The 13,349-nt window shown below is 46.7% G+C and overlaps 1 protein-coding gene across 2 annotated transcripts in view; it reads left to right on the forward strand.

Annotated features, from left to right (window-relative positions):
* The first annotated feature begins 73 nt into the window (after positions 1-73).
* LOC144947074 (angiomotin-like protein 1) overlaps positions 74-13,349 on the forward strand; it is a 35,241-nt gene continuing 21,965 nt past the window's right edge. For both annotated transcript variants that reach the window (XM_078876238.1, XM_078876239.1), the window contains exons 1-8: positions 74-164; positions 2,404-2,544; positions 7,123-7,493; positions 8,033-8,235; positions 9,592-9,733; positions 10,368-10,741; positions 11,412-11,663; positions 11,828-11,921. In XM_078876238.1, coding sequence (XP_078732364.1) covers positions 7,158-7,493; positions 8,033-8,235; positions 9,592-9,733; positions 10,368-10,741; positions 11,412-11,663; positions 11,828-11,921 — 1,401 coding nt within the window. In that variant the 5' untranslated portion in view covers positions 74-164; positions 2,404-2,544; positions 7,123-7,157. The remainder of the gene's footprint in view (positions 165-2,403; positions 2,545-7,122; positions 7,494-8,032; positions 8,236-9,591; positions 9,734-10,367; positions 10,742-11,411; positions 11,664-11,827; positions 11,922-13,349) is intronic.

Below are 13,349 nucleotides of genomic sequence, written 5' to 3' on the forward strand. Positions count from 1 at the left end.
CGCCCCCTTGGCCCCGCCCCTCGGCCCCGCCCCTCACCCCCGGCCCCGCCCACCCCGCCCATGCCACGCCCCTTACCCCGCGGGCGTCACTCGGCGTCGCGATCTTCTTTGTGTGGCGAGCGGCGGCGGAGGCGGCGAAAATCGGGGAGACGCGAACACTTGAGGTGAGCCATCCTCCACACACACACAACACAATAACACACAACAACACACCTCCTCTCACACTCAACACTCTCCTCGCTCGCTCCTCCAACACGCCTCGGCTCACTCGTGCCGACAATCCTCTTCCCCATCACATTCCTTATACTCCCCTCACGGCAGTCATCGAACGCCCTCCAATACTCTCTCCCCACACTGCTCTGTTACTCCCCACACTGGACTCACTGCCCCCACATTCTCCACTCTCACCCCACACTCTCCACTCTTCCCCCACACTCTTCACTCACTCCTCACACTCACTCCCCGCTCACTCCCCACACTCTCCACTCCCCACATTCTTCACTCACTCCCCACATTCTCCACTCTCACCCAACACTCTACGCTCACTCCTCACACTCATCACTCACTCCTCACATTCTTCACTCTCACCCCACACTCTACGCTCACTCCTCACACTCATACTCTCCTATGCGCTCCCCACTCACTCCCCACACTCTCCCCACACTCTCCACTCCCCACATTCTTCACTCACTCCCCACATTCTCCACTCTCACCCCACACTCTACGCTCACTCCTCACACTCTCCTATGCGCTCCCCACTCTCCCCCCACACTCTCCCTCACACTCTCCACTCTCACCCCACACTCTCCACACTCTCCCCCCACACTCTCCACACTCTCCCCCCACACTCTCTCCATTCGCGTCTCACCCCCATGGCTGTACACGAGTGAATGTGGGCAGTGTGAGTTGGTAACGCGTGGCCGTACAGTGCGCTGCGTGTTACCCTGACAGCGTGAACTGGGAGCCCCCATCTGCTGCCATATGTTGTTACACGCGCTGGGCCCCCGTGTCTCGTTTTCCACGTGTTCTATGCAACCATTGCTTCCTTGTGTTTTGAATAGCGGACACAATTATGTCAACATCATAACCTGCTACTTATGGGAACTATCGTGGTGTAATGGTTATCGCACCGGACTTGCAATCCAGAAGTCGTCGCCGGTTCGATCTTCCAGCGAGGCACTTGAAGCAAAGGGTCAAGGTGTCTCAAATGTCCTCGTCCGCCTCCGACTGCAATCGGCAGTCTGGCCTCACCGGAGATTCAATAGGCACAGGTCGTGTGTGTGTGACGGGGGTTAAACAAAACACAAAAAGTGTCCCACCCCGTCGTCCAGGACGTCTGCTCAACGTGCAAGAGAGGACCCAAACATCCTCGAGAGGGATTTCTAGAAGTGAGGAGGCCCTCTTCTTACCGCCAGCTGTTGTCGGGACAAGCAATCAAAAGCCACTAAGGACTGGAGGCCCGGTGTCTCGGTGTAGGAGGTGACCACCAGCTGTGACCCACCCCCGTGCCCTGCATTTAACACGGATTTAGAGGTAATTCCCCGTCAGCTTGTTAGAATGCCAATCATTTAACAACCTTTTTGCGAACCACTTGTGGATGAAGGCCCTTATTCTCTGTCATTATGGGGCAGTTTGACCATACGGTAACCTCACCGTACTGGTGAGTGTAATCTCTCCAATCCGCGTTGGGAATTTCTGACCATTACTGAGACTGCATAACCATTGTAGTACAGATGGTGATGGCGGTATTCATAATGTTTATGCAATCTAACCCAAACAAATATATTATGGATAATATTGGTCGCGAATCTTTACGTGTTAAACTGGTGATGGTGTTAACCTAATCAGAATATGGATAACTTTACAACGATTAATTGCTTTTGGAGCACTGAAACCGTTGAGGAAAATTAGCATAACACTTTCTAAAGAACATGTTTTAATCGCCGCTTATTACCTACTGCGACGTGGATCAGAAACATGGACTTATACGACGTTGAACAAACGTTGAAAAGTGTACAAAGAAGCATGGAGAGATACATGTTTGGAATTACGCTGTGAATAAAGTGCGTTGATCGGGAACAAATGCAAATCGGTGACATTGACTTGTAAAGTGGGTTTGGACAGAACACAAGAGATGGTGGCCAATGGATACGACTGGTGATGGAATAGCAGCAGCCAAAGAAGAGAACGGTGCCCAAGAAATGGAGCAATGAGATCAGTTCACGTGCAGGAGTGAGATGAATTGTGGGATCCCGAGACTGTGAGGCACATTGACAGCATGAGAGGAGGCCATCTTTTGGACGTGATTAACTATTGATCCATCACTGATATGTGTTTGTGCACTTGGGCAGCAGCACATGGCTGGTTAAAATGTCATCAACCCCTGTCATTCTGTGTGTGCAGAAGCAGACAACAGGGCAGCATCGGCGACCATAACAAGACCCCAGGGACTGAACTGGGCCAACGAGAGCTGTGCGCAGAGGGCTGATATCTTGCACTGGCATGAGCGACTCAGCAGAGTGAGCAAGAAGCCTCCACATGCTGGTGGGTCACCGTTCTGTGCTGAACACGCACTCCACGCCTGGGAAGGTTTTCATGACAAGGTTCCATTTCCCCTCTTGTATTTGTTTTACCTCAATCTAGATTTGAAGTTTCCGTGACTGCAGGGATCCATACTCTTTGGTTCTTTCGGTAAAGCCACTGTGAAATTGAGTTGCACCAGGGCCGTGCCGAGCCAGGATGTTTTTTCTACTGCAGAAGCCAAGCTGCCGTGCCGCTGACGTCTCGCGCTACGAACAAATCAAGATGCGTGTAGATGACGCAGTGACGTTTTTGAGTTATACTCACTGACATGTCATGCAAGGAACATGTCATTAACGCTGCCCCGGGCCAGCTTGACCCTCCCCAAGCCAGATTCGGATGTCTTATGAGGACTATGTAGCACAGTTTGGTTCTGGCTTGGCATGGCAAACAGCTAATGGGAAACCTACCTGTACTGTGAGGACCCTGCGCTGGGTTGGCTTGGATGCACCAGTGGAAAAATTGGTGTTTGCGGTTAGACCTTATATGTGCCGGGCACAAACCTATCATTCTGCAAAAACTAGGGAAAGTGAGGCTGAAGTATTTTTCGTGATTCAGTATTGCTAAGATGAAAAGTAGTCGGTGCTCATGACCATGCTTCAAAAGGTCACGTTAAAGCACATGTAGGATTTTAATATTTCACAGTTTACTATATTTAACTATGTGGTGTGGTTTTGGATTGGAAGCTAACCCCTGAGGAAAAAAAACACGTCTCGGAATAGTTGAGGTTCTATATTGGCATCTTCAACAACAATTAATTTAAATGATTTAAAATACAATGCAAGTGAGATATTCTTGGTGTTTAAATTGTTCAATGCTCAGAAATGTACACGGTTTAATCTCCCGATGGCATCGCAAGGAAGAAGTTTACCACTGGGTTTTTCAGATACCTGACAACCTCACTGTTCTACATTCTCGACAGCATTCACTGTATATCCTGGGACAATCGGGTCACGGTAGCTATTTAGCCGTACCGTTACCCTCGGTAATGTTTGGGAAAACTACGTGGACAAATGTATAATTCTGTGTTTACAGATTTACTTTGAGATGTTGTATTGTGTTTTACAAATTGTAATGGTAAAATGTCCAATTATAAACACGTAAACATGAACACACCGCATTCATTAATGGGGAATGCTTCTCTTGCTGTGTTTGTTTAACTCGCATTCAAGGGAACTTTGTACCTTGCAACTGTTGGAATGTCCCTGTGGTTTTACATTGTTTGGGTGAATGGAGAGTATATGATAAAAGAGTCTCTTAAAAACATAACATTGTCGAAACAGCAAAAACCGCTAAATTTTAAACCACAACCAGGTTTATACCAATGTTTTTTTCGATAAAATTGGCAAAAGGCATAATCACAGGATCATGTAGTCCTAAACAAATGCATGATAACTCTAGTATGTTTGTAACTCGCACGTGAAGGCTAAGTTATTGGCTGCACGGTCGAGGTTTATCAGGCCCAGGTGTGTATTGCTGTGACCACTGATGGTGGCTGTGCATGTGGTAGGGGCTGTCGTCCTCAGAGCGCTCAAGCAACTGGCATTCCTGAGTTGGCTACATAATGACCGCCTTGTGTCCGAGACTTAAAAAACAAACGCGCGCCACACAGCCTTGTTACAAATACATTTGACAAAAACTTCTACGCTCGGTATGGTTTTGGCTTTAGCTGGTGGGATTGTCGCCAGAAGGCTGCTGCCCAACCCCCATCCCACAGTGTACCGCACTCCCTGGAGGACATTCTTGGAATATAATCTGTTTAAGGCAGAGGAAGAGTGTGGAATGAATGGGCCCTGTTGTGGGAGCTCGGGTGTTTTTACATCACCGACTACGTGGGGTTGGGGAGGCTTGACTGCGGCCAGGCTTTGTACAGTGCACAGAGCTACATTTTCAGTGTGCACTATGACATTTTTTTTCTGGCAGGCTGTTTAAAAGCAATTTCTAGCTTTGCTAAAGGTCAGCTCTGAGCTGGCTCTGCTGAGATGCTGGGTATAGATCTCGGCAGCCGCCAGTGGTTAAACTGCGTTCGAAAGTGGAGTGAGTTGATTGGGCTCACAAGTCAGGTCTCAGATTAAAATATCATGTGATGAACATTTCTGTCTCTAGCAGGGTGGGTGAAAGATTGCAACCCCTAGTGTGGATAAGAGGTCACTGGAAGGGATTTCACAGATCGTTTTATGATTTTTAATTCTGCGGGTTGTTTTCTAACTGCAGTTGTGCCACTGACATAACACACAGTGAATGAGTGGACATCCACGTAGATGGCGTGGCGATGCATTGTCTTCATGGTGTACCGAGTGATGCCACAAGCAATGAATGTGTTCGTCGCCCCACCCCAGGACCTGCTTGGCCCGGAGCCAGATTGAATGTCTTGTGAGGCTAGCGTAGCATGATTTCGTTCTGGCTTGGCTTGCAAAATAGCCAGTGGAAAATCACCCGTACTGTGAGCGGCCCTGCGCTGGCTCGTCTCAGATGTGTCAGTGGGCGAAATCGTATACTGAGCCACAAAGAGAAATGTAAATTGACACAAAAGATGTAGCCGTGTCAATCCACGTGCGAATGCTCATTTGCAAGGAAAGTGGTGGCCTTGTTTTGCACTCGTTATTTGGTGATGCTGCGTTGCAGTGGTGCACAAGGACAACTAACAAAATCAATCTCCACACATTAATCAACACTGCTTAAAATAAATCTAAAAATATGCAATGTTTTAGAAAATGTCTTTTCTCTATGCTATGAAGAAAGGGCCATTGCCCGAAATGTTACCTGTGACGTATTTTCCCATTTAAGCAGTATTATTGATGAACGTGAGTTTTTGTTTCACATTGCTTTATAGTTAATGTGTGTCGAGCATTTGTCTTCAAGTGCTCATGGCTTTGTCTTCAAATGCTCAGGGATTTAATCAGCTAAAGCTAAACAGTTAATTGCCTGGCACGATTATAAAAAAAATGTGAATAGAGTAGTATGAAGTGTTCCATCAGGATTTTTTTAAAATACAGGTATTTTTTAGTTTTTCCGTGTTATGCAAAAGCAGATGTTTTCGTTGAGCTCCCACACACACGTAGGTTTTAGAACCGCACACACACACTGGATGTAACTGTTACGCTGGTGATTGTTTGGTTTCCATGTGAGGACGGGACCGGGCTGGGTGTGGGGTGGGGGCGGATAGGGAACCCAACCGAGGCTTGCTTGGCATTTCCTGTTGCGTGCCTCGGGGCCTCAGACCTCAGCACAGGCAGATGTCGGAGATTAATATGTGACGGTATGGGGCTTGAGCTGGTTACACACTGCACTCTGGTTGTGCTTGAGTTAGGAAAGGAGTACATATTGGTTTGTTGATCTGCAAATAAAATGTAAAAATAGTGGTTGCAATACTGAGCAACTTGCAAACGTAATATAACGGAGTTATTTGCATAGTGTTATTCATTTGATTGTCGTAAACTTGATCAAAGTAAACCGATCTTGTACTTGCCGCGTGATTAAATTCCATAACGAATGCCGAAGACCACTTCTGCTCAACCATTTATCCACAGATCCCAAGAGGGTTGGAGCGAGTGTTAGCGGGTGGCAAGAGCTCAGGGCTAGCGAACAAGAGACGAGCTGTTGGGGGTGTGGAGGTTGTATTGGTTGGGTTCATCTTTCTTCTATATATATAAAAGAGAAATTTGTGATTGTGTGTCTGTTCAAAATGTTTAGCATACTTCTTGACATGCAATAAACTTGAAATGTGCCATGTGGGTACTTTCCAGACTGTACACCATGCAAAAATTATAAAAATAGACTTTTTTTTTGGGGGGGGGCGCAATAATGCATATATTTTGCACGGCAAGTGAGCTGTGACGTCACATCTGTCATGTGACCCGCGTGCGGAAGCGTAACGGATTGTGCCTGCTGATCGCGGGTAAAGTAAAATACAAATGTGTTGCAGGTCTAAGGCGTTCTTCGTGCAGCATTGCTTTATTATTTCAGTCGTTTACTGGCGTACACACCCTGAAAGTTGTGGGTGTCTGCAGCAGACGCGTGTATGTGTACGTATGGACACGCGCGCGTGTGTGTGTGGGGAGCGCGCTGCGCTACGAACCCGACGACCCGAGTTAGATTCCCGCTCACGGCCACCACTGGTGACGATTATTTGAACCGGTCCTGGGCTTCCCCTAGGTCGACTCAGCCTAAAATGAGTAACTGGTGTGGTGTGTGAACATCGCCACTCGGGAGACAAAGGCGGCCAGCGTGGTGAATCCAAGTCCCGGGCGAAGCCGGGTAGTAAAGCTCGTGAGAACATATGAGAATGATGCTTATTGCTTGCCCATTTGTTTTGTAGTCTCCATTTTGACTCTTCGCAATTATTTTGTATTTTACAAAAGACACGGTTTGTGGCAACGACACGAAATCAAGGCCGTTCTCTGGCATCGCAGGAGCGAAAGCTGCAGCACACAGGTCAGGACTTGCTTGGCTCATGACTGGCGCAGTATTAATTTTGCTCTCTATACCGCACGAGATTGAGCATTTCAGAGTAAAATTTACATCCCCCCCACATTGTTGCAGGTGGTCGAGAGCTAAGTGGCCCGCTGTCTTACTTCATGGGCGACCCCTATGCAAGAGAGCGGGCGCTAGAAATGAGAGCTGCAGAAGACAACTCTGGAAAGGTGCTGCAGAGGCTCATTCAAGAGCAGCTGCGCTACGGCGGCGTCACCGACAACCGTGGCCTCTTAGCCATCCAGCAGCAGGCGACCACCGCGGGGTCACCCACGCCGGCCAACGCCACCACGGGTGCTGGCGCCTCCCACGGAGCTTTGTCCCTGGCTCCCGCGTCTCTGGGAGTGGTCTCTTTGGGCGGCGCACCGGCAGCGACAGCAGGAAGCTCCATCTCTTCCACGGAGAGCTTGGTGCAGGATTTGCGTCAATCTGCCCGGCAGGTCAGCAGCACTGGATGCCGCACTGTGACATGACACCCCAATGGTAGTTCAATAAACTGTGGTCGTCGAACTGAGTGTTCATTTCAAGATGTCGCAGGATTTGGGACGCATAGTCAGAGCGAGCAATTCCTGATTAGTTGAGCGTTTAGGTGGTTTTCATCTCATGTTTAAAGCTCTGAACTAGTGGTGGAAATTATTTTTTTCCAATGGCGGGGGTGAGTCTCTCTGGAGTACAACCACTGTTGACGTTCCCACAAAGTAGTACTGCTCATTTCATTAACCCCAGTGGGAGGATGGGCTCAATGGTAGGGTTATTTTAGTCTTAAGACATGGTGAGCCTGTAGGTGTTAGGGAGATGCTAAGGATAAAATATACACTTGGAAACTGTATACTGTAACAGGCGTGTGTTCTCCTTGCATTTAATAAAGATGGTGAATACTGTTAATATGCAATCACGTGACAAAGTGTAACTGCCGTTGAATCAATATGGATATCATGGTCTGGAAGTAATGTACCATTGCCGTGTTATTACCACACAGGAGCCACAGGGTCAAGAACACCAAAGCAGTGAGACTCCAGAGAAGCAAGCCCAACGTCTTGCCTTACTGCAGCAGCAAGCACTTCAGCAGCAGCAGTATCAGCAGCAGCAGTATCAGCAGCATCACACTGCCACTGAAGAACTTCCATCTTACGAGGAGGCCAAGGTCCATTCTCAGTACTACTCCAGCCTGCAGAGTCAAGGGTATGTGACAAGCCCGTTACATATATAGGCAATAGAGCAACATTAATACATAAATAAATGTGAATTATTCAAAATATTGAAGTGTGTTTTCTTTGGACAATATCCATGTATACCAAAAGTATTGTACTTATTTTGAGAAGATGGCCATAAAATATTTGTAAAGCTGTGGCATACCTTATTCTGATGTTCATTGAATACTATTCCCACACATCCTGCTGCTGTGGTGATGAGATGTTATCTCTCTCGCCTTCTACACAGAAGTTCGTGGGTTCGATCCTGACCCATTATGTCTGTGTATTTGGATTCACATGTTCTCTCTCCCCGTGGTCGCGTGGATTTATCTCCAGGTTTTTTTTGCCCTACGCATTTAGAAACACGTGTGTTTAGATTATTCGGCTGCCACCCGAAATTCCCACTTATGATACGCTACTGCGATGAGCTTTTATGCATTAACAAGTCACCTCTGAAAAAGCGCAAATAGCTTATTGAAATTTACCTGGTAGATAAAATATTTGAGTTTGTAACAAAAAAACAAAGACTATGATCCCCCGTATAGCCTGACCAGACTGTTGGGGCAAGTTCTGTTAGCGAACAGCACCGATGAAAGCCAGAACGGCACACGATGGGGGTGGATGGCCAACACCAGTGGAGATGTTTACACACCGCACCAGGTACTCATTTAAAGCTGAATCGACCTAGGGGAGGCCCAGGACCGCTGGTGTTGGCCGTGAGCGGGAATCGAACCCGGGTCACCAGATTCATAGCGCAGAGTGCTAATCGCCACACTACCGCTCCCCCATAAGTCATTGACAAGTGGTGTGTTCCGTTTGTGTTGCTGCATTGGCTCTCGGAAACAGTTAATTGCTTGCTGAAGCCAAAGCAGAGGAAGTGCAACTGAATTGCCATATTCAGCTTTACCGAGTGTCAGGTGTGTTTACGTTTTGCTCTTGAGAACGTTGTGCCTTTTAAATGTGGTGATGACATGGCCCAGTGGTGGCACGTTCACTATTTGTTGCGCAGTTCAAATTCGGCTAACTGCCCTGGTTGATACTGCGAGGATATTAGCCGCAAAATACTGAGCTCCCTCTGCTTCACAGTGGATGTTAAAGATCCCGTGACGTCATTCAAAAAGAGTAGGATATCGTGTTATTGGGGTCATGGTCCAAATGAGAAAAACTACTCAATTCGAATTGCACAGAGCAATTATCACCCCATACTACTTAGCAGTTAGTCTTAAGACTCGGCGAGGCTTTCCTGGCTAAATAAGTGGAATAATAATAATAAACAATCCGTGATTCACTCTGTGCCTTCTATCCAGACCTGGCTCTGACGAGTATTGAATCTTGTGTGCTGCAGTCAAGGGCAGACGGTTCACCAGGCCAGGATGAGCAACACGGGCCCTGCTGCATTCTACGTGACAGCCACGGTGGGCGCGCAGAAGGGCCGCACGGAGGGCAGGCCAGCCGTTCAGAGGACCAGCCCACTTCCCATCATGCAGGTACACAGGGCAAGACGTTTTGGCCAAAGCCGTTTTCCCACCATACCTCGCCAATGCTTTATACCCTCCGACAGATCCCATGGCTGCTTCTCCAGGCACTGCAGCGGCCTGCATTCTTTAGGATGAGGTGGAGGAATGTTGTCATGTGTTAGAAAGACATTCATGGATTGTACTCGTTTATTTTGTTGGTATATTGCAAATTACAGATGCCATGAAGTTCAATCCAAAACAAATCCAATTTCTGATGGATTTTTCTTCAGCATGTTTCTTGAAGTCAAGGCACAGTCAGTGATTTCTTGCTCAAATGAGCATTGAGGCATTGTTTATTTTCCGTTTTTTCATTTTGATTTGTGGAGGTTACCACATTCTTCCAGTGGGGTCTGGTTTTTCCATAAGATAACCAAATGTTAATGTCCTCACAAAGTATGGTTCTCATTATTGGGCCTAGCGGGATGATGAGCTGAGTCAACCACCCCAACCAGAATTTGACCTCTGATCGTGAACAGCTCACGACTGCCGAGCCGCTTTGCCGGATAGTCGCGTGTAATCTACACATCGCATTTTTATAATTTTTTTCTACTTGTCATAGCAACAAAAAAAAATCCTTTTTATGGTGAACGTTTTGTCGGTGCAGGATGACGGCCTTAAAGAGCTGAAGCAGGGCCACGTGCGCTCTCTGAGCGAGCGACTCATGCAGCTCACATTGGAGAAGAACGGAGCCAAGGCTCAGCTGCCGCTGGGCAGCTCCCCTCCCAGCAGTGTGCCACAGCAGTCGAGTGCAGACTTCTGTCGCTTTCAAAATCAGTCGCCGCCCCAGAGACCTTACGACCCACGGGGCCCACCTCCAGAGTACCCTTTTAAACACAAGGCGGCGTTCGCTCCGCAAGGAAGTCCACTCCAGCTAAACCAATTTACAGCTCTCCAGCACCAGCATCATCATCATGTGCCAGGTGCAGCGGAACAGCATCTTCTAAGATATCAGCCACCACCTGAATACAACATGGCCAGGTATGCGGAGCCATTTGTAATTAAACGCCTGTGACTAAGGGTGCACCAAATATTCACCTTTGGCCAAATATCAATTGGGATAAAACATGAAGTGAAATTTTAGGTTTAAGCAGGGAAAAAAAAAAGATAAAGGGATAATTTAACAAATGGAGTTATAGACGAGGAAAAACGAGGACAGAGAATACTCTTTGGTTTTTTCGGTAAAGTCACGTAGGTAAATAATGAAATGAAAAAACAACTAAATTAAATCACGACGTTTCAGAGGCAACACAAGCCTCCGTCTTCAGGTGGAACCGTCATAGCAAAATTGTGTTGCCTCCGAAACGTCGTGATTTAATTTAGCTGTTTTTTCATTTCAATTTTACCTACGTGACTTCACGGAAAAAAACAAAAAGTATTAATCCTTGCAGTCACGAAAACTTCAAATTTAGAGGACAGAGAAGACTGATACAAAAGAAGATAGGCATAGGCAATAGACAGGAATTGAGAGAGAGGGACGCTGAGACTATTTTATATAATGAAAAAAAATCATAAAATACTATTTGGCTTTAAATCAGGGTTCTTCGAATTCTGAGATGTAAAGTATTAGGTATAAAGCAGAACAGTAAAAAATGTTATTGAGTGCACTCCTTGCTTAACTTGAAGGACAATACTTGTTTGCCATTGGCAGGCAAACTCAACAAGGGATGCAGCACATGCAGATGCAGTACCACAGCCCATCTGCATCACAAGGCAGTGCCGGGAGCTTGTCCATGCAGATGCCTGGTGCCGGGGCCTTGCCAGGTCCCGTGCAGAACCTTGGGTCCATGACCCTGACGACGGCAGTGGCACAGCATACTCCGATGTACGCCGGACTCGGAGGACAGCTCAGCATGGCTCACACAGCAGGTCCTGGAGAGGAGCTTCACTTCATGCTGCTGAGGTCAGCATGGTTACATCTGAAGCGCACGTAGGGGGGGATGTTTACACCGTCGCAGCCTCGGAAATCTCTTCCTGCGACGGAGTGATCTGCATCTTGTGAGAATAAGATGGCCTTCGTCCAGTGTCCACTGCAGCAACAAATGTGTGACGATGTTTTGTCTTCAGATCCCAGCAGACGGTGGAGTTGCTTACGGAGGAGAACCAGCTGCTGCGTAGTGAGCTGGAGAGCTATTGTGAGAAAGACGTCAAGCTGCAAAAGGTAATGTCGTTTATCAAGGACCCTGAAACAGTGCTGGAGGAATATTCTTTGCAAAAGCTGTGTGCTAGTCAAGGGAATGGGTGAAATCTGTAGCTTTACAACTGCTTGCATCACAGGTGATGCACATCGCTAGCCACGTTGCCGTATACTGCATTACTGCATTTGCATGGCGTAACTTTTAAAACAATATTTTTAGTGAACACCATTTGTAACTGTTATCTTCTTACCTTTAACTCTACAGGAAGCCTGTGAAAATATGGGTCTAAATTAACAGTTAAACTGATTGGCATGCGTCTCCCTCGTCAGACAACAAGGTTGCAGGTCAAGCTTTACATTTATATGTGGATTGTATTCACGAATCAAGTTGTAACAGGGAACCTCTCCATGAGTTCTTAAGTACCAATGTTTAGGTCATGCTTTAACACCATCACATTAACTTTCAATAGTTCGGTTGGATTGTTTGGGAACAATATTCAATGCATGCGTTGCGAGTATGATCATTAATTTTAATCGGAGTATAATTGCATGCTACATATTTTCAAGCTGTCCGCTTAAGGATTTATGTCCTAATCTTTTCAAAACTTGAATCGCGGTTTCTTTCCAACCTATTCCTGATGGAGACTGTGGTGGTGATAATCGGCCTTCATGTGCAATTGGAAGGATTACTTGTGATGTACAGTTTCGTGGGCTAGAACATGTGTTCATGGTTTACGTATTTAAACTGACTTCAGCATCTTCATATGGCACGTGGCGTTGGAGGGTACTGCACATATACATTGAAACTGAATCGCCATTGCTGTAGTTTATCCCTGCATATTCTTTCTGCAGATGAACAACAGAGGTAAATGCGTGGGTGTCGTTTGTTGTCTGCCATGATGGTAGTGATTGTTGTGGTAAAGTCTTGTGTTGATGCTTCGATGGGAGGGCCAGAACTCCTGCGCACATGGCACAATGTCCTCTCCGTGGTGACGCATTCGACTAATACATGAGCTCAGAGCTCAGCTATGCAACCACTTTTTTCAGGATTTCTCCCCCCCCCCAGGCAGTGTATAGCAATGGTGCCATTTCAGAAGACGATTGAGCCCATCTGTATAAATATAAATTAGATATGTTAAAAAGCTATTTTGCTGCATTCTGCATGCACCCAGAATGATTGCATCATCTATGCATGCCCTGTTGCTGTTTGACTGCACACACTTATGTATATATCCCAAGGTTTGCAAAACACACCTGACTTTTTACTGGAGATGTTTCCAAAAAGGAAACTTGTACTGCTTTCCTTACAACCAATGCTCAAGGGGTTTTTGATACGTTTTTATGGAAATCATCTTGACGAGAATTTGTCAATGTAATGTAAATTGTAGGACACAAATGGGCATTTTTTTTTGTATTCACAAACTGTATGCAAGTTACGCACTGTATATAATG

Source organism: Lampetra fluviatilis, chromosome 43 (genome assembly GCF_964198595.1).
Source record: "Lampetra fluviatilis chromosome 43, kcLamFluv1.1, whole genome shotgun sequence".
NCBI lineage: Eukaryota > Metazoa > Chordata > Hyperoartia > Petromyzontiformes > Petromyzontidae > Lampetra > Lampetra fluviatilis.